The 27,887-nt window shown below is 45.6% G+C and overlaps 1 protein-coding gene across 1 annotated transcript; it reads right to left on the bottom strand.

Annotated features, from left to right (window-relative positions):
• Positions 1-417: 417 nt before the first annotated feature.
• TCTN3 (tectonic family member 3) lies at positions 418-26,354 on the bottom strand. The gene is made up of 14 exons (XM_089693495.1): positions 26,224-26,354; positions 24,475-24,598; positions 22,695-22,810; positions 18,452-18,582; positions 18,269-18,374; positions 15,788-15,906; positions 13,809-13,844; positions 13,661-13,732; positions 12,496-12,618; positions 12,247-12,339; positions 8,080-8,168; positions 7,837-7,993; positions 5,129-5,263; positions 418-2,832 (listed from the first exon to the last, which is right to left on the bottom strand). The coding sequence occupies exons 1-14, from the start codon at positions 26,348-26,350 to the stop codon at positions 2,617-2,619; spliced, it is 1,644 nt and encodes a 547-aa protein (XP_089549621.1). The 5' UTR covers positions 26,351-26,354; the 3' UTR covers positions 418-2,616.
• Between the last annotated feature and the right edge of the window lie 1,533 nt (positions 26,355-27,887).

Here is a 27,887-nt window from a genome sequence, read left to right as displayed (position 1 = left end):
GTGTGTACTGGAGAGAAAACTGAGCGGCAGAGGATCAGAAGAGCTGGATGACAGGAGCAGGAGAAACTAGTGATATCACAGGTGTTGTGCAAAGTGAGGTGAATGGGGACCAGAGAGAAGAGGATCAGCAGAGCTGGAGGGGGTTATTATTGTGTGGGGCATTAGCAGAGGGGGGGGGGTACTACTGGGCCCCTTTTAAAACAAATTGAAAATCAACACAAATGGCAAAAAAAGGAGCATCAGTAAAGTATCAAAGGATGAAGCAGTAGGTGCTTTAATGTGTGTGAAAGTGGAAGCAAGTATAAATGAGCCGTGTTGTTGTTGAACACACACATCTGGAGACAAGTTTGTGCCAATAATTAAGCTGTGATTTCAGTGCAGAAGTCAAGAATGTGTTTGACAAATAACACCTATGAATAAGGTATAAAAATAGTTTATTTATACAAAATAATTCAGTAAATACTCCATTTAAAAAAAAAAAAAAAAAGTTGATCCTGTTTGGCCAGATTTATGATAAATCTTGTTCACTGTGCAGCCACTAGTTTGTCCCCATTTAAAAACCTCATGCCATAAGATGGTTGCCATTGGAAATGCAGCTGAAAATGCCAACTGCAATTGTCCTGATCTGTTGCTCTTTGTAGGTTGAGTGCAAGTACACCGCTTGCTCGCTCGCTGGTCCTGACATTACTAGTTGCATAATTGTTCCAGATGTATGACTATTGGCTCAGCTCAACTGATGGGACTGCAAATACAAGGGTTATCAGTGTTGGTAAACTACCCAAGGAAGGGCCCCATCATGTTAAAATGTGCTTGAAATTGAGCAGCACTACATACATTTTGAATGGCATGCACATTGCACAGGCTGTCTGCACATAGAAATCAGGACTGTTTGTATGTTGCCATGTGGTGCCAGTTCCTTCAACATGAATGGGCCACCTTAGGGCTCTTTCACATTTGTGGTGGACTCTGAGCAGTGATCAGTGTTTAGACTGCTATTCAGAGGGAATTTGAGAGCCACCTTCACTGCCTGATTTATCCCTATATTGCTGCAATTATGTTCCCATTGAACTCAATGGATGAGTTTGCCAGGTGCTGATGCCCATCACACACTGCGCTGTTAAAAATGCTGCCCCATGTACACAGCCCCTGCTGACTGTTTCTAGTTCAGGTGGATGACTTAACCCTTTGTGCTTGGTAACACATTGGGGTTGATTTACTAAAACTGGAGAGTGCAAAATCTGATGCATCTGTGCTTGTAACTTCAACTTGTTCAATTATTAAGCATTGACAATGAAGCCTGGAGGCGGATTGGTTTCTGTGCAGCGCTGCACCAGATTTTGCACTCTCCAGTTTTAGTAAATACTATGGGGGTTGATTTACTAAAGGCGAATAGACATTGCACTCTGCAAGTACAGTCGCTCCAGAGCTCCCTAAATGATGTAAAGCTTCACTTTGCAAAGAATACCCAATCACATGTAAGGAAAATAAAAAAAAACAGCATTTTTGCTTGCATGAGGGAAGTCAACAAAGCATCTGCTCATTTACTAAGCTCTGGAGCAACTGCTCTTGCAGAGGGCAACTACCCTTTGCAAAGTGCACAGTCTGTTTGCCTTTAGTAAATCAACCCCAATGGATTTCTTTTTGTATACCACCTCCCACGTCATATATAGTAGGAACAGGATCCATAGAAAACTTCTCACCCACGGCAGTAATGCTTATTCTACTGCATGTTCCAATGTGGTTTGAACAAGTCCTTAAAGAGACATGGTCTTTGGAAAATTAATCTGTGTTGCCCCCCCTTCCTCGAGCTGTGTAATGTTGCATCTCCTTCCTTTCTCCCGAGGATGGTGCTGAAATTGCCTGTGTTGGTGATAGAGGAGGCAGTGATGCTACTTCCCTGCAGGAGCAGACTGACCATTTGGGCACTCTAGCATTGACCGAGGGCTTGGGGTCAGGAGGGGGCCTCATGAGATGCCCTTGGTACCTTTTTGGGTGTGGTTTGAGTGAGGACAAGGACTCAGGAGCCCCATGATCCCCTATTGCCCAGGGGCCCCATGAGTTGTCAGTCGGCCCCTGCTCATCTGACAGTACTTTAGGCCTATTGCTTGGTAGTTCGATCTGAACACTTACACATTCCCCCTCTCCCCCATATACCCAGCAATGCTGACCGGCTACCAAGGACCACTGCGCTACACCTAAGATAAATATTGGGGTGATGCCCCTTGCAGAGCCATTGTCACCATGATCTGCATGGGAAAAGTGATAGTGTCTTGGAGCATAGCCTGAATGGGTCCTAATACTACTGATAGGCAGTATTCTTGATACCCTGCTGTGGTAAGCACTGGTTTTCAGGCGCACAACAAATATCAACTTCTGCCTTTCAGCCAAATTTGGCAAGAGTTGCCCTTCTATACTTTTTGTGAGAAATCTAAAAGTAGAAGCTGCGTCTCCTGGAGTACGTGTCATTTGTGATCTCCATAGATTCAAGTTTGCTGCCCTGCCACAGGTTTCACACAAGAATTTATCATGCAGGCAGGCAGGCCTTCGCTGTCTGGAAGGGTCGGTGTATGGGGCAATCTGTTATACCTGCGCCAACACGGATCAAATTGTTGGTGGTCATACACTTCTCAGCAACTGTATTATCTGCCAGCAATATACTGCAAAATACAGGAGGAGAGACCTGGCATTTGTCACAGCTGTGTTCATCTGAAACGGGAAGAAGAAATCCACTGGATCCCTATCAGTAATACCAGGGCCGGATCGAGGGGCGGGACCGCGTCTGGTGAGATCCGTGAAGGAGACTTGAGTCTGCAGAACTGTCGCGTCCTGACACTAAGGAACAAAGCGGAAGAAGAAATGTCAAAGAGCAAGTAAAGAGCACAGTCCTGTCTGAGATGTGAGTTTAATGTTGGTGCTGTATAAACACATCTGAATCCTTTGCATCCCAAAAACAAATGACTAGTCTTTGCTTCCTAGAACCAGGATGGCATTCCACAGCCACAAAGCTGGACACACACCACTCAACCGCCTATTTTGCCCCACTCTTCATCCTCCCAATGCATCTTCTCCCCATTGCAGTGATATGTAAAACCAATGACCAGCACACAGCATCTTCTCCAATAGTACTTTATGATGTTCAAGTGGAACTAAACCCTCCTATGCTTTACAGCCAAGGAAGCTGCCATCCGAGCCTCTGTTTGATCTGCAGTGGCATGGTGCTGAACATGTGATCTGTTATGACACCAATCATTTGACATCTTGACAGTTATCATTTACAGGAAACCATTAAATTGATGCGTTTAGTTCTGCGTAACCCGGGGTTCACATATGCAGTGCGGCATATCTCATGTGATTTGCACAAGAACCTCACCACATTCCTGTAGAAATTACATGTGATTTATGTGCGGTGCAATTGGAGCCATACATTTTGTATGGCTCTAATCGCACCGCACCAAAAAGGTGCAGGATCTTTTTTTTGGTCTGCTCTAGAATCGGATCGCATGGGTATTCACACCTGTGCGATCCAAATCTGCACATCGCCCCGCATTTTGCTGACCGCTTTCGGGGTGTTGTTAACTTAACATACACACCAGCAGCGGTTCACATGAACGGTGTGCGATTGTGATGCGGTGCAGAATTCGCACAGAAAACACTGCGAATTCCACACCGCATCAGTGTGAACCCGGGCTTAAAGTGGTTGTAAACGTCAGCCATGAAATATGAACAAAGTATATCCCTCTTTAGTGTGTACGAGTCTCAATTAAAAGCACCAAGTATAATTTCTGTCTTCTGCTTCCTTCATTTGCTATCAGCATGAGTCACTTCTGACAAGATTTCCTGACACCCAAGAGAAAAATGGTGATGGGAGGGACCTCTAGCAGATTGACAGCCTTAGCTCTGTCCCTGTGTGAAGAGATGTGTCCCTTCCCTCCAATCAGCTTTCACTGAGCTCTACAGAGTGTAACTGCAACTCTCCGCCCCTTTTTTTCTTAACTCGCAGACAAGGTTTAAAAGTAGGCACTTTTTACATCTGTAGAGAAAAAAATACTGCAGACAGACATGTACAACTTATGTAGGAGGATGTGTTTCATCTCTGTGTATCGCCTGAGGCCAGTCACTTCACTGGATCAATGAAAGAGTTTACAACCACTTTAGGTAACAACTGCTAATGCATTTCAGGCTAAAGGGCCTTAATCACAGCTCTAAAGCTGTGCAGGCAGAAATGTGTTGGCACTTTTCTTATTCATGGAGATGCTGTGTGCCCATAAGTGGGTTTTACCCAGTACAAGATAATTCCACCTGCTCCTCTTAGGTGTTAGTGAGGATTGCAGGGTGGAAAGGGTGTTTTTAGAGTGAAACGCATCAAAGAGTGCGGGTGGATTTATCTTGTACTGGGTAACTTTAATAAACTTATTTCGGACTCTGAAGTTCGCAGTCTTCAGGTGGTCATAAGACTGTTTGCAGTTGGTACCTTTCTGATGGTGCATCGGAGGTAAGAAATCTAGAGTGGATTATTTGCATTAGAAATCAATGGTTATTGACCTCAATATCAAAGAACACTGCGATAGCTAAAATGTGCTCCTATTTCTATAGGTCTGATAACAGCTCCCCCCATCACAGCATTATTTCACATTGAGTTCAGTAACCATCTACTTCAATTATTACCAAACCACCATAAAGCAGAAAGGTAATGCCGTTCTAAATATAAACCTGGACATTAGAGGGTGATCACATGTGCAGAAAAAATTGGGTTGTATGACCACCAACAATAATGTGCACTTATGTATGCTCCCCCACCTGCAGCCTCATGAGACACGTCATACGTCCCAAGAGACTGTACGACCAGTCCAGCAGCAGCACCGTGTAATCTCACGCAGCACAGTGGGGAGCAGGCTGTGAACTCACAGTCAGCTTCCACATCCAAAACGGAGGTGCTGGGCACTCGCAGCGGAAAGAAGAACCGTCTGTGGGAAGACAGCGCTGGACCCTCAGACACTGCTAAGTACCTTATTTTTAAAAGTCAGATGCTACAGTATTTGCAGCTGCTGACTGTTCATTTAAACAAAAGTCATGTTTCTCTTTAAGAGGGGTCATGTTAACTTTCCAGTGATATGTTTGTCACACTCACCTTGACAGACTGACATGTGTAGAGGAAGCGGGCACCCAGCAGCTGAGCCTGAGGATTAGAGATGAGCCCAACCTGTGCCCACATGATCTGCATGTCCAGAAGGACTGGAATGAGGCAGCCAGAGGAGCAGGTGCCCTGTGAAAGAGTGACCAGAGAATCACAATCATTAATAGGACCAGAAGACACAAGGGGGTGTAAAATCTTATATCTCTTCCTCTTTTTTTTTAATAAAAATCCCGTCAATGAGACTTTTTTGGCAACGCAGGTTGGCAAAATGGGGACACAAAGGAATGTCAGTATTTCATAGCTAAGCTCTGTGCGTATTCCCCTGTCCCATAGCTAAGCTCTGCTCCCCTGTCCCATAACAGTGTCCTTACTGGCCGAACTGTGACTTCAAAGTACATCTGTTTATGTTTTAATACTTGATAGCCCTGAGGAAGGGGGATTTGGTAACCCCTGAAACATGTTGGATTCTCAAAAAAAAAAAAAAAATAACCCCTTACTTCCCTATTTTTGGGACTTTCCTGTGCACCCCAAGATCCTCCATAAGGTTTAGCTACCTATGAAATATTTTGCTGTTCAATTCATCAAAGCAATAAGACTGCACACACTAAAGCTGGCCATAGATGGATCGAAATTCATCCAGTTCAATGAGAACCGGACAAACTTCAATCCATGTTTGGCTGCTTCTGCTCGACAGAAGTCGATCTAATTATTATTTTTTATACAGGATTTATATAGTGCCAACAATTTGCTCAGCGCTTTACAAAATAAAGGGAGACAATACAGCAACAATACAGTTCAATACAAGAGGGTTAAGGAGGGCCCTGATCTTGGGAGCTTACGATCTAATGATCGTCTTCCATCAGATGGGAATGTTGAAAAATGTTTCTCAATCAGCAGCTGCAGCCACTGGTCAGCGTGTTCTGACAAAAGAGAGTCCCCAGTGTCAGAATATGTCTACGAGAGGAGGATTCCTCCATCCACCTCAATGGAGTAATCACTCTGTTGGCCAGTTTAAGATCCTGCAGCAATCTCAGTCAGTCCCATTTGTCTACTTATTGGCTAGAGAGGCTCACTGGATGGTGGAATGGCAGAGGGTAAGGCCATGAAGTCAGACTATAGTAACAAAGCTAAACAAAAACAAATTAGGGAGGGGTTACAGAAGAAGATTTTTTTTTTGCTAATATAGGTAAAGGCAAACTGCGCGCTTGTTCTAAGAAAGGACTTTTACTTTAGTTACAGCGAAGGACAAGCATACTTTAGAGCAGCCATTCTCAACCAGGGTGCCTTGAGGCTTCTTCAGGGGTGCCTTGGCAAAATGTCTAAAAATTACCCAAAATTTGCATACAAGCCAGCAGGTGGATCAAGTCTGCCTTTTAGGTACACAAAGTCACAGGTTTTCAATGTGCACCGTTACGACCTTCTAGCCGCCGGCATCCTGACAACCAATTACATCATCAATTGATAGGGAGAATGTCAGCTGCCTGCACAGCATCCTAGTTTGACCCTCCCCCGCCCCTTTCTATCACCATGTATAATACATAAGGGGGGATATGATCTCCATGTATAATACATAAGGGGGGATGTGATCTCCACGTATAATACATAAGGGGGATGTGATCACCATGTATAATACATAAGGGGGGATATGATCTCCATGTATAATACATAAGGGGGGATACGATCACCACGTATAATACATAAGGGGGGATACGATCTCCATGTATATTACATAAGGGGGGATACGATCTCCATGTATATTACATAAGGGGGGATACGATCTCCATGTATAATACATAAGGGGGGGGATATGATCTCCATGTATAATACATAAGGGGGGATACGATCTCCATGTATAATACATAAGGGGGGATACGATCTCCATGTATAATAGATAAGGGGGGGATACGATCTCCATGTATAATAGATAAGGGGGGGATACGATCTCCATGTATAATACATAAGGGGGATATGATCTCCATGTATAATACATAAGGGGGGATACGATCTCCATGTATAATACATAAGGGGGGGATATGATCTCCATGTATAATACATAAGGGGGATATGATCTCCATGTATAATACATAAGGGGGGATACGATCTCCATGTACAATACATAAGGGGGGATATGATCTCCATGTATAATACATAAGGGGGGATACGATCTCCATGTATAATACATAAGGGGGGATACGATCTCCATGTATAATACATAAGGGGGGGATACGATCTCCATGTATAATACATAAGGGGGATATGATCTCCATGTATAATACATAAGGGGGGATATGATCTCCATGTATAAGCCAGCGGGTGGAACAAGTCTGCCTTTTAATTACACAAATTCACAGGTTTCATTGTGCACCATTACGACCTTCCTGACAACCAATTACATCATCAGTTGATAAGGAGGACCCACCTGCCTGCACAGCATCCTAGCTTGACCCTCCCCCGCCCCTCTCCATCAGTGCTGGGGTCACATTAGCTCAGTGATGGAGAAGATAAAACATGGGAATACTAGTCAGTACCAGCGAGCAAAAGTGTATTGCTTTGGAAGAATAAATCCCCTCTAATGTTGGGTGTCCTACATGTGTGTATGTTGCTGCGTTATGTAGAACTATTAGAATAGATTTGTTGCAAAAGATGGAGTATGCCTTTGATGACGGGTGACACAGAGCACCTAACGACGGTCCAGAGATTACCTGACTGCTGCAGTTCTGATAGATGATTTGGGTCCAGTACACGCTCTGTGCAGTTGTGATGTTGCCATATACGGCCAGACTTTGAGGTGCGTTCCCCCCTAGCAGAATTTGGTATGTTCGAGCCTGGAAAGTACTGCAAGAATCCTGGGCTGTACCACTAAACAAAAGAGGGGTAGAGTTTTAGGAGATACAGCAAATACGCCCACTAATTTCCCACGGAGTAAACAAAACCAGAGGCATTACCTGATTGTACAGCCACTCAGTGCATTCATTCCAAACTGGACTGGACTGTAGGAGCATGACCCTCCAACCAGAGACCGGAGTAACAACAGCTGCTGGGGGTCAAGGAGTATATATACATCACAGAATTGGGAGCGCCAGATAGCTTCCTCTCCCTCCCATTATAGAATAAGGAACTTGAAGGACATTTTTTGTCCTCAGCAGTAATTAGCTTCTCCCTTTCATCCTCCTCAGAGCAAAACAGGAGAAGCTAATTGGCTGCTTCAGGCAACAAGATCATCTATGTCCACCTTAAAGGAAGCTCCCTGACCAGACTCTAACTGCTATTCATACACAGTGAAGCTCACAGCAGCCTCAGAAGAGAAGCAATGCCATGAAATGCAAGGAAATCTTAATTTTTATTTGTCTCCCCCACCCCCCCTTACAGAAATGTAAACAAAAAAGTTACCTTTTTATTGATTTTTGTGCTGCAAAGAAGCACTTCCTGCTTTCCAGCCTAGGTCGGGCCCCGCTGCCTCCTGGTATAGGTGTGTGTAGCTATCCCAGGAGGCAGTAAGTTACTAAAGGTGTATGCAGAGAACAGACACATGGTGGATGTTTGCGCTCATGCACAAGTACTGTGGACAGCTATAGTGTTAAGCTCAAATGGGGGCACTGGTGCGTACACGCAGCAGATTTCTATCGAAATCTGCCAGCTCCTAAAATAAATGGCAGAGACCAGTGGCATATCTGAGCATGTGCTGGATTTTGAAAGATGGCTGTGTGGGCACATTTTGGACACCAATTCACGAAAAGAATTTTGGGGAACTGGAGAAAGTTCAGAGAAGGGCAAGCAATCTGATAACAGGCATGGAGGAGCTCAGCTATGAGGAAAGATTAGAGGAACTGAATTTATTCTCTCTTGAGAAGAGGAGATTAAGGGGGGATATGATCTCCATGTATAATACATAAGGGGGGATATGATCTCCATGTATAATACATAAGGGGGGATATGATCTCCATGTATAATACATAAGGGGGGATATGATCTCCATGTATAATACATAAGGGGGGATATGATCTCCATGTATAATACATAAGGGGGGTATGATCTCCATGTATAATACATAAGGGGGGATATGATCTCCATGTATATTACATAAGGGGGGGATATGATCTCCATGTATAACACATAAGGGGGGATATGATCTCCATGTATATTACATAAGGGGGGATATGATCTCCATGTATAATACATAAGGGGGGATATGATCTCCATGTATATTACATAAGGGGGGATATGATCTCCATGTATAATACATAAGGGGGGATATGATCTCCATGTATAATACATAAGGGGGATATGATCACCATGTATAATACATAAGGGGGGATATGATCTCCATGTATAATACATAAGGGGGGGGGGATATGATCTCCATATATAATACATAAGGGGGGGATATGATCACCATGTATAATACATAAGGGGGTGGGATATGATCTCCATGTATAATACATAAGGGGGGGGATGTGATCTCCATGTATAATACATAAGGGGGGATATGATCTCCATGTATAATACATAAGGGGGGATATGATCACCATGTATAATACATAAGGGGGGATATGATCTCTATGTATAATACATAAGGGGGGATATGATCTCCATGTATAATACATAAGGGGGGGGGGGGATATGATCTCCATATATAATACATAAGGGGGGGGATATGATCACCATGTATAATACATAAGGGGGTGGGATATGATCTCCATGTATAATACATAAGGGGGGATATGATCTCCATGTATAATACATAAGGGGGATATGATCTCCATGTATAATACATAAGGGGGGGATATGATCACCATGTATAATACATAAGGGGGATATGATCACCATGTATAATACATAAGGGGGGATATGATCTCCATGTATAATACATAAGGGGGGATATGATCACCATGTATAATACATAAGGGGGGATATGATCTCCATGTATAATACATAAGGGGGGATACGATCTCCATGTATAATACATAAGGGGGGATATGATCTCCATGTATAATACATAAGGGGGGATATGATCTCCATGTATAATACATAAGGGGGGATACGATATCCATGTATAAATACATCAGTGGTTCATATAGTGAACTCGGTGTAGAGTTATTCCCACTGAGGTCATCACGGAGGACAAGGGGGCACTCTTTACGTCTGGAGGAAAAGAAATTTAATCTCCAAACACGGAAAGGTTTCTTCACAGTGAGAGCTGTGAGAATGTGGAATAGACTCCCTCAAGAGTTGGCTCTGGCCAGCTCCGTGGATTTCTTTAAAAAAGGCCCGATTCTTTCTTAGATACACAGAATATACAGTGGATATAAAAAGTCTACACACCCCTGTTAAAATGTCAGGTTTCTACGATGTAAAAAATAAAACAAAGATAAATAATTTCAGAACTTTTTCCACCTTTATGTAACCTATAAACTGTACAACTCAATTGAAAAACAAACTGAAATCTTTTAGAGGGGGGGGGGAGGGGAGTAAAAATAAAAAACTATAATAACCATAATAATATGGTTGCATAAGTGTGCACACCCTTAAACTAATCCTTTGTTGAAGCCCCTTTTGATGTGATTCCAGCACTCAGTCTTTTTGGGGAGGAGTCTATCAGCATGGCACATCCTGACATCTCCTGTGCACAGCCCTCTTCAGATCCCCCCACAGATTTTCCATCGGATTCAGGTCTGGGCTCTGGCTGGGCCATTCCAAAACTTCCATCTTCCTCTGATGAAGCCGTTCCTTTGTTGATTTGGATGTATGCTTTGGGTGGTTGTCATGCTGGGAGATGAAGTTCCTCTTCATGTTCAGCTTTCTAGCAGAAGCCTGAAGGTTTTGTGCCAATATTGACTGGTATTTGGAACTGTTCATAATTCCCTCTACCTTGACTAAGGCCCCAGTTCCAGCTCAAGAAAAACAGCCCCAAAGCATCATGCTGCCACCACCATGCTTCACTGTGGGTATGGTGTTCTTTTGGTGATGTGCAGTTTTGTTTTTGCGTCAAACATATCTTTTGGAATTATGACCAAAATGTTCAACCTTGGTTTCATCAGACCAGAACACATTTTCCCACATGCTTTTGGGAGACTTCAGATGTGTTTTTGCAAAATTTACTCGGGCTGGGATGTTTTTCTTCGTAGGAAAAGGCTTCTCTACCCCATAGCCCAGACATATGAAGAATACGGGAGATTGTTGTCACATAGACCACACAGCCAGTACTTGCCAGATATTCCTGCGGCTCCTTTAATGTTGCTGTAGGCCTCTTGGCAGCCTCCCAGACCAGTTTTCTTCTCGTCTTTTTCATCAGTTTTGGACAGACATCCAGTTCTTGGTGATGTCACTGTTGCGCCATATTTTCTCCACGTGATAATGACTGTCTTCACTGTGTTCCATGGAATATCTAATGCCTTGGAAATTCTTTTGTACCCTTCTCCTGACTGATACCTTTTAACAATGAGATCCCTCTGATGCTTTGGAAGCTCTCTGAGGACCATGGCTTTTGCTGTAGAATGCGACTAAGAAAATGTCAGGAAAGACCGACTAGAACAGCTGAACTTTATGTGGTGTTAATCAAAGGCACTTTAAATGATCGCAGGTGTGTACTGACTCCTATGTAACATGATTTGGATGTGATTGCTTAATTCTGAACCCAGCTACATCCAGTTATAAGAGGGTGTGCACACTTACGCAACCACATTTTTAGTTTTTTAATGTTTACTCCCCGCCCAAAAGATTTCAATTTGTTTTTCAATTGAGTTCTACAGTTTATAGGTCACATTAAAGGTGGAAAAAAGGGGCAGGAGATTTATTCAGCAGTTGATTTACGCTTTAAGACCATTTTCTATATTAAACCTAGCTCACATTCCCGTTGGTTTTGACGCGACGCTAACGCTTCTGTGTGAACAGCACTATGTGCTGCAATGTGCAGAATTTTCCGAGGTGTTTGGAAAGCGATAAAAACACTTCCCAAACGCCAGTCTGCCGCCTGCTGACAACGCTAGTGTGAACGCATCATAAGTAGTCGAGTTATTTTGTGGATTGTTCACCCTTAGAACATACAATAACCATAACAAGATCAGAGAAATATTATGTTTGGTTCCATAAAGGGAAGGTTTTAGTTAGGATACATTTCCAATGTTGCTCAGCACAGGGTATCCAACAAGATAACCGGGATTCCCACTCCGAGCCTGTACGGAACTGCCAACGGCTGCAGTGATGGACTGTAAGTAGAGATATGACATCATCAACAAAGCTAGGTGACATCACACACAGCACAGGGGATCAGATGAAAACATTTTACAGAATCATTACAGATCAATCAGAGAGAACTGTCACAGACCGTGACATAACACAGAGTAGGAGGTGTCATACCTTACCTTATATAGGACGGTGGTATTCTGTTGTATGCTGGTACTTGTGATGGACACATTGCTGAGTACAAAGTCAACACTTACACCAGAGATGCCCTGAGTTCCGTTATACCGCACTGTGTACGTCACCTGAAAAAAATTGTTTGTTATTTTAATCTAACAAAGTTTTTTTTTTTCAAAATGACATATAAAATGATGCTGTAGTTACACTAGATTCAGATCTTTGCGTGTCTGCAAAGCGCACAAAAACGTGAGCTTTCCCAACATGATAAGACACATGCTTTGCTTTAGCAGATACAAGATGGTGCATTCATTGTTAAATGGTACCCCCATCATCTGCAAATGAGCTGTGTTTTCGCATGTGCCAAGCCCCATGGTGCCGTGTTTTCACCTTACGCACCATGCGCAGAACTGTGCTCTTGCTTGGTTGTACCTGTAGGTGTGAACCATGCAAGTAAATGCAATGAGGCTCCAAGGCTGTGTTCACATTACACTCCTGTGCATCTGAAAGAAGGTGCTTGCTCCCACTTCCTTACACCTTGCCTAGGCAAGGATGGCATTTGCTGGATCCGCCTCCCCTCCCCCCCTGCAGCCTCACACATCCAAGGAGGCTTCAGGACAGTCTCCTCCAATCCCTGCACAGCACTGAAGCACAGTGGCTAAATGGTTAGCACTTCCGCCTGGCAGTATTCGGGCCGTTGGTTCGAATCCCAGCCACGGCACCACCTGCCTGGAGTTTGCATGTTCTCCCTGTGCCTGCGTGGGTTTTCTCAGGGTACTCCTGTTTCCTCCCACACTCCAAAGACATGCTGGTAGGTTAATTGGATCCTGTCTAAATTGGCCCTAGTATGTATATGTATGAATGTGAGTTAGGGACCTTAGATTGTACGCCCCTTGAGGGTTAGGGACTGATGTGAATGTACTATATATATATATATATATATATATATATATATATGTGTGTGTATGTATGTATGTATGTGGGCCTTATGTTTGATACCCGTGGGCTAGATGATGTACAGTACTTTTTCCAGCCATGAAATGAGAGGGGCGCTATCTGATTTGCTGCGGTTTCTAATGCACATTGTGAGAAGCTCACAGTGTGCAGTGAAATCAGAGCCATATCAGTCCAGGAGAGGAGCCGGTACAACTGTGCAAAGACTGTTATTACCTTGGAGACAACATTGTTACACTGGTCCCCCAGTAGACCGGGCCTTACTCTCACGGAGGGGATTATTGTGACCTGTGAAGGGAAAGGATTAACGTGTGATTGTTCGGATTCCACACTGTATTCTGTATCCAATCCATCCTCTTCTTACCGTACTGACTCCCAGACCAGAGACACCTGCCGGCACCTTTAGGGAAGAGAGAAGAACACATTACAGTGCGGCTATATCCATCATCTGAAGCAATATATTCACAGACAGCGCTTTTTGAGATATTTTAAAATAGAACTTAAGTCTCACAAATGAAAAATGTAATTTCCTGTTTTCATTGTTCTCTGCAGTGCGCACATCCTGTGGATTCTTCGTATGAACTTCCTGTGGACCTGTGCGCACTCCACAGGTGACTGGACATCACAGTTTTACTGCAGAACCTGCATTGGCACAGCTGCTTGTGTTCCAACACAGGAAAGGGTGACAACACCACAGCTGAGCCAGGCAGGCGTTGTCACCATAGGAAAGGAATTCTGGTAGGATCACCATAGATGAAATCAGAGTATATAAGAAAAACATATTAAAACTGCCATTAAAAACTCATATATTCTCATATGGGACATCCCACTAAATTTAGGATGCAAGACATAATCTAGACCAGGGGTCAGCAACCAGTAGATTCCAGTCTACCAGTAGATCTCGGCCAGGTGACTGGTAGATTGTGGTCTGGGCTTGCTGACCTGCCATCCCAGAGCATCAGAGTGCAGTGCAGAGGGACTACTTGCAAAGTTGGAGCTGTAGTAGGGAGCAAGAGACGCATAAGCCGATGCCTCCTCTGTAGTCCTGGCTCCTACACCCTGTCATGGTTGGTGGGTGTAGCACTTGTCAAGCATGACCCATTCAAGTGAATGAGGCCACAGTGCAAGTGCCCGGCAACCTTGTATAATACAGCAAACAAGGGGTTAAACAGGCAGTGGTGTGGTGCTTTCTCACCACCTGCTTTTAACCCCTTGGACCCCGCGGAAGCATGCAGTTGTGGGGTACTTGCAGAGTGGCCCCATTTGCTTGAATGGGTCTCGAATGAAAGGTACCAAAAGCAACAGGGGGTTTAATTCCTGCTGCGGCATGTGTATACCCTTGGCTGCTCCCTCAGCAGATAAAGGGGGTAGGGACTGGGGGTGGTATAACCATGACTCAACCACAGGGTTTTAACCCCCCCCCCCCCCCCCGCCCCCTCAACTTAACATGTGAACAAGCCCTAAGAGTGCCGCTGCTGGATGCAACTAACAGCTCATTCACAAGTGCAGCAGACACTGCTGTTCCTCTGAAAAGCGATCCGAGTGTGTGTGACAGGTGGTGAGGAGGTGATATGTTGCCTCCTTGCCACGTGATTTGAACCCATGCAATTGTAACACGATGGTACAGCAATTAGAGGTTTAAATCAGGTGTGAGGAGGTGACACCATGCCCGGTAATCTTTGACTGTTGTTCGGGTAGATCTCCACCTCTTTAAGGTTGCCTACCCCTGCTCTAGCCAAAGAACAAAGGTATACCGCTCAGGAAGCCAATCCAGATCAATCCACAACAGGTGCCGGCTCCGGCTCGCCACCACACACGATGCAATAGGAAGAAGGGTCAGCCGCACACCGGAGGATAGATGACTATAGTGTGTATTTATTAATCCATAGGACACACAAAACACCAGGACAGGAATACAGGACCTGTTAATGCGTTTCACACGATATCCTGCTTAATCTCGTGGTTATGATTAAGCTATATTCATGTCTCCTCCGGTGTGCGGCTGACCCTTCTTCCTATTACCCCTGCTCTAGACCATGATCACTCAGATCCAGGGGCAGACTGACCATTTGGAAACTCGGACACTGCCCGAGGGCCCAGGGTCAGTAGGGGGCCCCATGAGATGCCCCTGGTACCTTTTTCATAGGCTTTTTTGAGTTTGGGCAAGGACACAGGGGCCCCATGTTCCTCTATTGCCCAGGGGCCCCATGAGTTGTCAGTTCGCCCCTGTTCAGATCCCACATTGTACCCCCCATCAGTGTTCTATCCACATTCTCATCAATCCTTCCGATAAATGTCCACCTATTAGGTCTGTAATACTGGCAGAGCCAGCCATGAGGTTACCCTGAGCACTGCGATATCCTGGTGATAGTAGGATGAGTCCAGGGAGGGGTCCGTCTCACAGCTGTCCGTCAGATTACTGAACACCCGCAGGCATAATGTGCTGCCGCTCAGCAAGAATCCTGGGAAATAAAACACAGGCATCTGCAGACAGTTGTGTATGTGTTAGATATGAAGCTGCTTGTTATATATTAGCCAGATGTTAGTCAAAAGTATTTTACCCCTAACTGAGCAAAAGGACAATTGGTATGAGCCCAGTGAATGGATATCCCTCTAGGAAGGTGTGCAATCATTACAAAGTGCAAAAAAGTTTTCCAACACTCAGGATTGCTAGCCAGCAAAGAAAACCCTAATGCAAGTTTGTTTCTAGATGTTAATAGAAAACAGAGGTCTCAGCTTGCATGCGTTGATAAATATGTGGGAAGGCCACTTGCCTGCTCTTACCTATAGCAACACCTACACTAGGATATATATATTGTACAAATACAGATTTACATGAAGTTAAAAGTTTCCATCCTTTTTTCTTTTTTTTCCCCAGAGCCTTTGAAGCTAGTGGTCTCGCTTCCGTACTTGGAATGCAGTCAATGGTCTGTTGACCAGTTAGATCCAAGGTTAGGGGTTGGATTTCCTGGTCATTAAGGTCTGTTCTGGTGTGTGGAGCGCAATTGAAATGGGGCATGGTTCATTCCTGTCCCTACTGATCAGGCGCGACATCGCCCCTGACGTTGTCCTTTGAGTGACGAAACGCGTAGGATGGAGCTACGTGTGACGTCATTGTGCACCGCCATGGACCATGGCCATCTTCTTGCTTGGAAACATTACTTTTATTTGCTGATTCTTACTCTGGTTGTTGTGAGTGTATTACATCTTTTATGTAAATACTACACTATGAGCGGGTGTATTTCTTTCCCTATGTGGTGTGAACTACGTGGTGAGGCATTTGCCATCTTAGACCGTAGTTTTCATTAAGAAGCACAGGCTCATAGTGAAACATCCATAGCTGAGTTTCCCAGAGTTGGGATTTAAAGCAATGGCTAACCATAAACTGATCACTAGTAAATGTACTACAGGATTACATACAGGTAGACAAAAATGAAGGGAAGAAAACGGGGGAGAAATTGCAAATTGACTTTAAAGGCACAGAAATTTCAAACACATATTGGTAAAATCATCTGTACTTTATTATGACAATGAGTCATGAAAAAACATCTTGCAGTTTAAAAGAGATCATTCTATACTGTCCCCGCAGACAATATTCCACAAAATCTAAAAAAGATATACATATATTGAATATATCGAATTACAACATGTACCTACAAGAAAAGGGAAAGGTCATACAATAATATAATATGACTTTTTTTTAGATTTTACTACTAAGCCCCTGAAGAAGCAATAATTGTCACGAAACATGCTGGGCCATTTTCCTTTTTAATGTCTCTCACCCCCCATAGGATCCTTCTGATGGTTTTGTATTCCTCATCACTAGTGTGTTTCTTGTAATATGGTGGGTTGTGGGACATTGTCTGCGGGGACAGTATAGAATGATCTTTTTTAAACTGCAAGATGTTTTTTTCATGGCTCATTGTCATAATGTCTGGCCTGCCTCACCGCTGGGTATCCCCGCTTCAGTCGATCCTGAATATGGCTGCCAGACTCATTCACCTTTCCAACCGCTCCATTTCCGCCACCCCCCTCTGCCAATCCCTCCACTGGCTTCTGATTGCGCAACGGATCAAATTCAAAATCCTAACACTGACGTACAAAGCCGTCCACCATACTGCCCCGAACTACATCACTGACCTAATATCCAACCACCGCCCAGCACGCACACTCCGCTCCTCACAAGACCTCCTTCTCTCTCTAGTTCCCTGGTCTCCTCCTCCCATGCCCACCTCCAGGACTTCTGCAGGGTGTCACCCATCCTCTGGAACTCCCTGCCCCAACCCATCAGATTATCACCAACTCTCCTCTCCTTTAGGCGCACCCTGAAAACCCATCTCTTCAGGGAAGCCTACCCCACCCCCTGCTAACTTGCCGGCCTCCTCCACTCTTCCTACCACCCCATCCCCCACAGCTATCTCCTCCTGTGCCACCATCCCCTCCCTCCTAGATTGTAAGCTCCAAAGAGCAGGGCCCTCGATCCCCTCATGTTTTGCATTGTATTGGTTTTGTTCTGTCACATGTTCTGTCCCCCTTTGTAATGTACAGCGCTGAGCGAACTATTGGCGCTTTATAAATACTGTATAATAATAATAATAATAATAATAAAAAAGTACAAATCATTTTACCAATATGTGTATGAAAGGTCTGTGCCTTTAAAGTCCATTTGCAATTTCTCCTCCGTTTCCTTTCCTTCATTTTTGACTGGTATATTTACGATGTGGCACTAAAATATTGTATTTTTTGGGAGAGATCTGACACCCAGATTTTGTACATACAGGTAGACACATCAGTGTTCTCTTTCAGTTACAAAGCAACTCTTACTGGCAGGATTGTTGTCTGAACAGAGATTCTGAGCCCCCACAGGCGCTGGCTGTCTCAGCACGCTCAGAGTGTTGGAAGAAGACATTGTGAGGACAGGATCACCGGCCTGGAGAGAAGAACGACAGATCAGACATGTGGTTATAGACACAAGCTCTGCATCAGCTTCCAGCTAATCCCCCTCACCTTGTAGAAGCTGGAGAAGACAGGGACACTCTGTGAGGCAGCAGAGAAGGACGGGCCTTTGTACGGCTCACTGACAGATAGGAAGTTCGATGCGTCCACTGTCCGAGGGGTGACAAAGAAATTCAGGGTGGCTGCAATGACAGAGCATAGAGAGCATTATGTCCCATACTGACCGACCACAATTCAGCTGTCATTTTTTACAGGAGGTAGATAGTGGAAGCAAAAAGTGCTGATGAGACTTAAGGTGGGAATACACGATTAGAAAATCGACCGATCGGTCATCCGATGACCGAGAAGCTTTAGTTCGTTGGTCGAAATCGTGGCCCACATTAACCAATCTAAAAAAAAATTGTTCGTCAGGCAATACATAGTCACGTTCTTCCGGCCAGAACGAGCGATATACACAACAATGACCAGCAATGAGTATGATATGGTTTATTCCATGACCTATATACATAAATAGTGATACATAAAATATAATCTGCACAATTCTGGTTTCAATATCTCATGAGGCCGATCTACTTTTAACATTTGGATATTTTGTTCATGTTTATGAAGATTCCTTGGACATAAACATCCGGGCCATCTTCTGTTTCCGCCCATGCGTGATAGCGCTTGATGGATTTTTTTCGTATGACCGTCATAACACCGCATAGAAAATCGGTCGTTCGTATGCAAAACGACAACATTTTTCACTGTTGTTCAACCGGATTTTTTCGTTCACAATATCGTTATCAGTTAAAACATCCTGCTCATCAACGAAGAGAAAATCGTTCGATCAGCGGTTCCGTGAAATCGTACGATTTTCTTATCATGTGTACGGGGCATTAGGCCTACTTCACATGGCTGTTTAGCAGCACACACCAGATTGCAGCGGCAAGAGTCACTGGATATTTAGTTTTATATTACCAGGCCATTTTTATCCTATTTAGCACTGCGCTACTTTAACTGGTAACTGCGCGGTTATGCAAAACTATATCCAAACAAAATTTATACAATTTTTTTTCATACAAATAGAGCTTAGTTTTGGTGGTATTTGATCATCACTGGGTTTTTTTGTGCTATAAACTAAAAAAAAGAGCGATTTTGAAAAAAAAAAAATACAATATTTTTTACTGTTTGCTAAAACATGTCCAGTAAAAAATAGAAAAAAATCTAATTTCTTCATACATTTTGGCCAAAATGTATGTCTTTGATAAAAAAAAATCCCAATAAGTGTACATGGATTGGTTTGGATGAAAGGTATAGTGTCTACAAACTATAGAATATATATTGGAATTTTTTTTTCTTAATACTACTAATGGCAGTAATCAATTTATAGTGGGAGTGCGGCGGGCACTATGACACTGATGCTGAGGGGAACTAACTGCCACTGACATCTCCAGTGGCACAAACACAGTGATCAGTGATAATACTATACGCTGTCACTGTGCTAATGATGCTGGCTGGGAAGGGGTTAACATCTAGGGCAATCAAAGGGTTAAATGTGTATCTAACAATGTGTAATGTGTGTAGTGTATTACGTGCTGCTTTTACTCTCTTTGTTTCTTATTCCTGCTTTGCAGGGATGAGAAACAGAGATAATTCCCTTTGTACAGATCCCTGTATTGATTGTCAACATAGGGCTCTGGGCTGTGATTGGACACAGCCGAGCAGTAGGTCCCAGCATGAATCATTGGCCAGTAGATGCTGAACGACTCACGCTGTGTACAATGACAGTGTGTGTTGGGGGGGGGGGGGGGGGGCACATGCGCGTACCCTAGATCAAGAAGCAGGCAATGATGTACCAGTGCACTGTTGTGCCTGCATTTGCAGGTAGGTAGCGTGCGCGCCACCCTACCTGCGCCGCCATTGGCGGCTACAGCTGTCAATCACCGGGTCCCGGACACAGATTCTCTGCCAGCACCCGGCGATCGCCAAGGAACATTGACAGGAGAGAGGTCTGTATGTAAACAACACAGATCTCTCCCCTGTCAGCACCAGCATGCTGCTTTGTCAGCGATGTACCAGTACGTTGTTGTGCCTGAATGGATTGCCTGTCCAAAGTACGTTGCAGGCAGGCAGTCCAAGAGGGGCTATCATTGGTGGCCGCACACTAAGCAGTTATCTTTGGTTAGGGACATCTGGACACAGCTGACTGCGTTCAGTCCTGGACAGCCATCCATAACTGCAGGTAACCCCATGTTGTGTGACTACATGAGAACAGAGGTGACAACTGTCAGCCTGTCATTAGTACATAAAGGGTGGTGGTCACCACTATTAACCCCTTCTTGCCTAAGGGAAAAACAAATCTTAAAGCCTTTTAGGTTAAACTTTACAACTTTAACATGTGTTAGTAAAACCATACATGTCATTACTACTGTACAACTACTTTTTACATCCAGGTGAATTATACCGTGTTTTTGTCAGGACAAATTGGGCTTTCATTTGGTGGTAAATAGTAATGGATATCTCTTGATTTTTTTTTTTATTATCAAAAGGAAAACTGGCCCAAAATAGTAAAAAAAAAAAATTTTTTTTATTTAGCTGTGTGTTTCTTGTTCCGACCATAACCTACCACCAAAGAACAACCCAAAATACATTTTCCAGCTCTTAACGATCACAGCGATACCACATACAGTATGTGTATGTTATTTGTTGTTTGTACCCGTAATACAGCCCAGAAACAGCAGTGCACATTTTGCTTTTTTACACACACTGACAATGATACCAATTTAAAAAAAAACAAAAAAAAACTGACATTTGACCCTGACCTTGAGCCAAACACTAACCCTGGCACTAAACTAGACCAAACCTTGATCTAGGTATTTTTCTTTATGTTTTATTTTATTTTGTAATATGTATTTATTTATTTATTTTAGTTTTTCTTCTCTCTGCAAGGAGAGAAAGATATACAATGTATCTCTCGCCTCCATTCATAGAGAGCGAAAAAAACAAGAGGGCCGGGCTGTACAGTGACTGATCACTGTGATAGCCAATCAGAAGCTATCACAGCGATCATGTGACCCGGAATCAAGCGATCGTTAGAACAGGACCCGGGACTCTCAGTGACACCCCAGTCTTTGTGCTGGGAGCACCGTGCGGCACGTTCCCAGCACAAAGACAGGTACGCAAATATGGAAAAAAGCCCAATTCTGTGAGGCTGCATATTTGTGTGACGTTGGTGTGAAGGGGTTACTATGTAAAGCTGTCCACCATACTGCCCCGAACTACATCACCGACCTAATATCCAAGTATCGCCCAGCACGCACACTCCGCTCCTCACAAGACCTCCTTCTCTCTAGTTCCCTGGTCTCCTCCTCCAATGCCCGCCTCCAGGACTTCTCCAGGGTGTCACCCATCCTCTGGAACTCCCTTCCCCAACCCATCAGATTATCACCAACTCTCCTCTCCTTTAGGCGCACCCTGAAAACCCAGGGACGCTGGGGAAGCCTACCCCCTGCTAACTTGCCGACCTCCTCCACCCTTCCTACCACTCCATCCCCCACAGCTATCTCCTCCTGTACCACTATCCCCTCCCTTCTAGATTGTAAGCTCCAAAGAGCAGGGCCCTCGATCCCCTCATGTTTTGCATTGTATTGGTATTGTTCTGTCACATGTTCTGTCCCCCTTTGTAATGTACAGCGCTGAGCGAACTATCGGCGCTTTATAAATACTGTATAATAATAATAATACTGGGCATTCAAGTTGCAAGAATATGCCGATTCTTGCTGCTGGAATCTGGTGCATGTGGCTAATGCAGGACATACACGGGTCGGATTCTGAACTAATTTTCTTTAGAAAATCAGAAATTTTGTGTGTTTTGTAATCCGATGGCGCCACCATTAATTTCGAAATTCGACCAACCAAGCCTTTAATTCCACCTCCTGTTGCTACAATAAAGGATTTTCGTGGCCAAGAATTTTCTTTTCCTTCCAGGTCACAGCTCACGCTCATTTATTTCCCAATTACATTTCTCGAACGATTCCCCCATCATTAATTATAAATCCGTTCGTTTTTCAAAAAATTTCCAACATGGCCGATCACTCAAATTCGATGGTCGCTCGAAAATTACCCATTGCTGTGGCCCACTAACGATGTGAAATTCAAACGAAAATTCTTAGAAAAGATTCAACCCGTGTATGGCCGGCTTCAAGGGCCGTGTGAAGGAGGCCTAAAAGTTGCCATGGACAACACAGGCACTTAACCCTTCCTCCCCCAGACTGACAACCTCTACAACCAGAAGGAACCATAAGACACTTACCATCAGCTGAGAGGACACAGAAGAGCTGAGTAGGGGGTGAGCCGACCACGGTGGTGGTGTAAGGGGTGTTGTTGCGAAATATCAGCCAGCTGTACAGACAGATCAACCTCTCCGCCCTGAGCAGAAACCAGAGAGAAAATATTTGTAAAAATCCCATACATAGAAGGAATGGAGCACCTCTCTGCAACTTTTGATACGGTTGACCATCCCCTCCTCAATAAACTCCACTCTCTTGGCCTCAGAGACTCCGCTCTCTCCTGGTTCTCCTCCTATCTATCGCAGCGCTCCTTCAGCGTCACCTATAACTCTGCCTCCTCCTCTCCACTCCCTCTTTCTGTAGGGGTCCCTCAAGGTTCTGTCCTTGGACCCCTTCTCTTCTCCATCTACACCTCCTCCTTTGGTCACTTGATAAACTCCCATGGCTTTAAGTACCATCTCTATGCTGATGACACACAAATCTATCTTTCTACCCCTCACCTCACCTCTTCAGTCTCCAATCGCATCCCCAGCCTACTAAGTGACATATCGGCATGGATGTCACTCCACTTCCTCAAACTTTAATCTTTCCAAAACTGAGCTCCTAGTATTCCCCCCAGCCCGTGCCCCCTCCCCTGACTTCTCTATTAAGATCAATAACACAATCATCAGTCCATCCCCTCATGCCAGGGTACTAGGTGTAATCCTAGACTACCATCTGTCCTTTCAGCCCCAAATCCAATCGCTGTCCAAATTTTGAAGACTTCACCTCCGCAACATCTCCAAGATACTCCCGTTCCTAACCTCGGAAACCACTAAGCAACTCATTCACTCCCTTGTTATATCTCACCTTGACTATTGTAACTCCCTCCTCATTGGCCGACCTCATCGCAGGCTATCCCCTCTTCAGTCTATCATGAATGCTGCTGCCAGACTCATCCACCTTACTAACCGTTCTGTATCTGCCACCCCTCTCTGCCAATCCCTCCACTGACCTCCAGTGTCCTCCACCCCTCTCTGCCAATCCCTCCACTGTCCTCCATTCTGTGTCCTCCACCCCTCTCTGCCAATCCCTCCACTGTCCTCCATTCAGTGTCCTCCACCCCTCTCTGCCAATCCCTCCACTGGCCTCCACTCAGTGTCCTCTACCCCTCCCTGCCAATCCCTCCACTGGCCTCCCATTGCCCAAACTAATAAAATTCAAAACATTAACAATAACATATAAAGCCATTTATAACTTTGCCCTAAATTACATCACCAATCTTGTCTCCAAATATCACCCAAACTGTCTTCTCCGCTCCCCGTACGACCTCCTGCTCTCTAGCTCCCTTGTCTCCTCCTCCCATGCTCATCTCCAGGACTTCTCCAGAGCTTCCCCCATCCTCTGGAACTCTCTACCCCAATTTATCAGACTATCACTTACTCTGCTCACTTTTAGGTGATCTCTGAAAACCTATCTCTTCAGGGAAGCCTATCCTGCCTTCAGCTAATAATGAAATCTTCTATTCCTCCTACCAGTCCATCCCTCACAGTTACTACCTTTTGTACCACTAGCCCCTCCCTCTTAGATTGTAAGCTCCCAGGATCAGGCCCTCCTATCCCTCTTGTATTGAACTGTATTGTTGCTGTATTGTCTCCCGTTATATTGTACAGTGCTGAGCAAACTGTTGGCGCTATATAAATCCTGTATAATAATAATAACATAAAGGAATGAGATCTGCCTTGGAATACAAAGTCTGCTTGAAGCCCAAATAATGATCATCATGATCCGGTGTATGTGGGAGATAGAAGATGAAGGCCTTACTTGGTGCTGCCGGGTACACAAGAAGAGAAGACACTGGTGGGATCACTCAGGGAGCAGTCGGGGTCACAGCAGCAGTTCAGGTCACAGTTCCCGGGGGAAAGGTCACAGGAGCAGATTGTCACACCTGACCACCAAAAGAGAATCTGATTACCGGACAGAAACGTTTTCTGGACTCAGAAGTCATATAGTGCTTAGAGGACATTCTTCCAGAGAACCTAACCTAGGCCAAGAAATGCCTATTATAACCTCCCACCTGCCTGCAGGGACCGCCCCAGCCTTCATATCAATCTCTGGATCGCAGGCCCAGGCTATACATAATGTCTTCACTGTTTCTGAGATTAAAGCAGAACTAAACCCTCCGATCCTTTACAGCCAAGGAAGCTGCCATCTTAGCTTCTGTTTGATCCGCAGTAGCCAGGGTGCTGCACATGTGATCAGGTATGACAGTAGCCATTTATTGTCTTGACAGTTCAGCTGAGAGCACAAGCAACTGTGACAGTTCTCACTCAAGACATGCCCTGAGTATAAGGCTACTTTCACACTGAGGAGTTTTTGAAGCATTTTTACGTTAAAAAAAAGTGCCTGAAAAGCTGAAGAAAAATGCTTCCCTGTGTATGTGCTTCCCCTCAGCACCCCCATCCCCCCCACCAACATGCTTCCCCCACAGCACCCCCATCAACATACTTCCCCACAGCACCCCCATTTCCCCCACCATCATGCTTCCCCACAGCACCCCCATCATCATCATGCTTCCCCACAGCACCGCCCACCAACATGCTTCCCCACAGCACCCCCATCCCCCCCACCAACATGCTTCCCCACAGCACCCCCATCCCCCCCACAAACATGCTTCCCCACAGCACCCCCATCCCCCCCACCAACATGCTTCCCCACAGAACCCTCATCCCCCCCCCCACCAACATGCTTCCCCACAGCACCCCCATCCCCCCCCCCCAACATGCTTCCCCACAGCACCCCCATCCCCCCACCATCATGCTTCCCCACAGCACCCCCATCATCATGCTTCCCCATCTCCCCCACCATCATGCTTCCCCACAGCACCCCCATCATCATCATGCTTCCCCACAGCACCGCCCACCAACATGCTTCCCCACAGCACCCCCATCCCCCCCACCAACATGCTTCCCCACAGCACCCCCATCCCCCCCACAAACATGCTTCCCCACAGCACCCCCATCCCCCCCACCAACATGCTTCCCCACAGAACCCTCATCCCCCCCCCACCAACATGCTTCCCCACAGCACCCCCATCCCCCCCCCCCCCAACATGCTTCCCCACAGCACCCCCATCCCCCCACCATCATGCTTCCCCACAGCACCCCCATCATCATGCTTCCCCATCTCCCCCACCATCATGCTTCCCCACAGCACCCCCATCCCCCCACCAACATGCTTCCCCACAGCACCCCCATCCCCCCACCATCATGCTTCCCCACAGCACCCCCATTATGCATCCCGACATCACCCCTTCCCCTCACCACGCAGAACCTCCAGCTCCCCATAGCGCCCCCCAAGCTTGATCCTCAGAGCCCCCCCCCATGTGGATGTATCAGTGTACATCTGGAGGGCTATCAGAGGGAACACAGAGTTGCCCGGATCCCAGCACAGGGGGGGCCATGTGTGCAGCGCACCACTACACAGCCTATCTGATCCCTGCAGAGTGGCGAGGCACGGGGCTCCGGGTGCCCCCTCCTCCCACACAGGGTTTCACTCTAAGGCTCCGCTTACCGCTGGAGGCCCCCCTCACCGGCCCGGCCTGACCCCACAAGCCGAAGATGAGGAGCAGAACCCGGGAGAGAGCCATGACAAGGCCGCAGCGTCCCGTTGCCACAGCAACCACTTCGCCCGATGTCATTCTTCAGCGACACCAACAGAGTCTAACCGGCGGAGCCAATGAGAGCGCGCGACGTCACGCCGCGCAGGCCTCTGTTGGTGACGGTGTAATATCGCTGTCCACCAGCAGAGGCCGCTGTGGTAGTAGTTTGTTTTCTCGCAGCCCATAGAGAAGCGTCTCCATGGAAACAACACAAACAATATAAATAACAGACGGTTTTATCTCATTTCTCGGAAAAACAAATCATTTATCATCACATCGCACTTCACAGTCCACACACCGGACAGACACACTTCCTGATCGCCAGGAGACTTCAGAACTGTTTCTGGAACGTTTTAGGCAATAATCACCTTTCAGGCAATACAGATAAAGTTTTCATCCCCAAAATGTTTTGTTTTTTATATATGGATGGAGCAGGGAAGGTTTGAACTGCCAGTTTATTTTTTCATTGAGGAAATTTCACTTCCTGTCCCAGAGACGCAACAGGAAGTGAGAGGAAATCTCCCACAGTGAGGGTAATCCCGCTCATAGACCCGCTTCACACGCACTATATGGACGAAAGTATTGGGGCGCCGGCCTTTCCACGCACATGACCTTTAATGGCCCCCCAGTCTTAGTCCGTAGGGTTCAATATTGAGTTGGCCCCGCCCTTTGCAGCTATAACGGCTTCAACTCTTCTGGGAAGGCCGTCCACAAGGTTTAGGAGGGTGTCTATGGGAAGGTTGGACCATTCTTCCAGAAGCACATTTGTCAGGTCAGGCACTGATGTCGGGGGAGGAGGCCTGGCTCGCAGTCTCCGCTCTAATTCATCCCAAAGGTGTTCTATGGGGTTGAGGTCAGGACTCTGTGCAGGCCAGTCAAGTTCCTCCACCCCAAACTGGCTCCTCCATGTCTTTATGGACCTTGCTTTGTGCACTGGTGGGCAGTCATGTTGGAACAGGAAGGGGCCATCCCCAAACTCTTCCCACAAAGTTGGGGGCATGAAATTGTCCAAAATGTTGCCTTAAGAGTTCCCTTCGCTGGAACTAGGGGGCCAAGCCCAACCCCTGAAAGACAACCCCACACCATAATCTCCCTCCACCAAACTTTTCACTTGGTAAAATACAGTCAGGCAAGTACTGTTCTCCTGGCAACCTCCAAACCCAGACACGTCCATCACACAGGGCCTGTGCTCTCAGCACACGTTTGCTTACAAATGGTATGCAAATATGCGGCCACTTGTCAAGGCCCAGTCACATATTTGCGCACTGTCGGGGTGAAGAGGTTAAAAGAGTTTTTGAGCATACAATGTGTAAACGATGAAGGTAACAGAACAAAAGATTGTATTTTTAGAGAGGTTAACCCACGCAGGGGTATAGGAATAATGGAAAAATACATCATGGTTAACCCTTTTGCGCTGGCGCCTTCCGGCCCTTTAAGAGTTTCAGAAGCCGGGATTTTATGGTCATATGACCACCGTGATTCACCATGACGGCGGTCACATGATCGGAGAAGGTCCCAATCGGAAGGGGAGATCGGGACCTTTCCGTGAGTCACGGACATATGTGCTGGGAGCGCG

The sequence above is a fragment of the Staurois parvus genome, unplaced genomic scaffold (assembly GCF_062004578.1).
Source record: "Staurois parvus isolate SC_StPar_1 unplaced genomic scaffold, SC_StPar_1.0 ptg000024l, whole genome shotgun sequence".
NCBI classification, from domain to species: Eukaryota; Metazoa; Chordata; class Amphibia; order Anura; family Ranidae; genus Staurois; species Staurois parvus.
The sequence above is the reverse complement of the archived record's forward strand: the minus strand, read 5'-3'. Positions and strand labels throughout refer to the sequence as shown.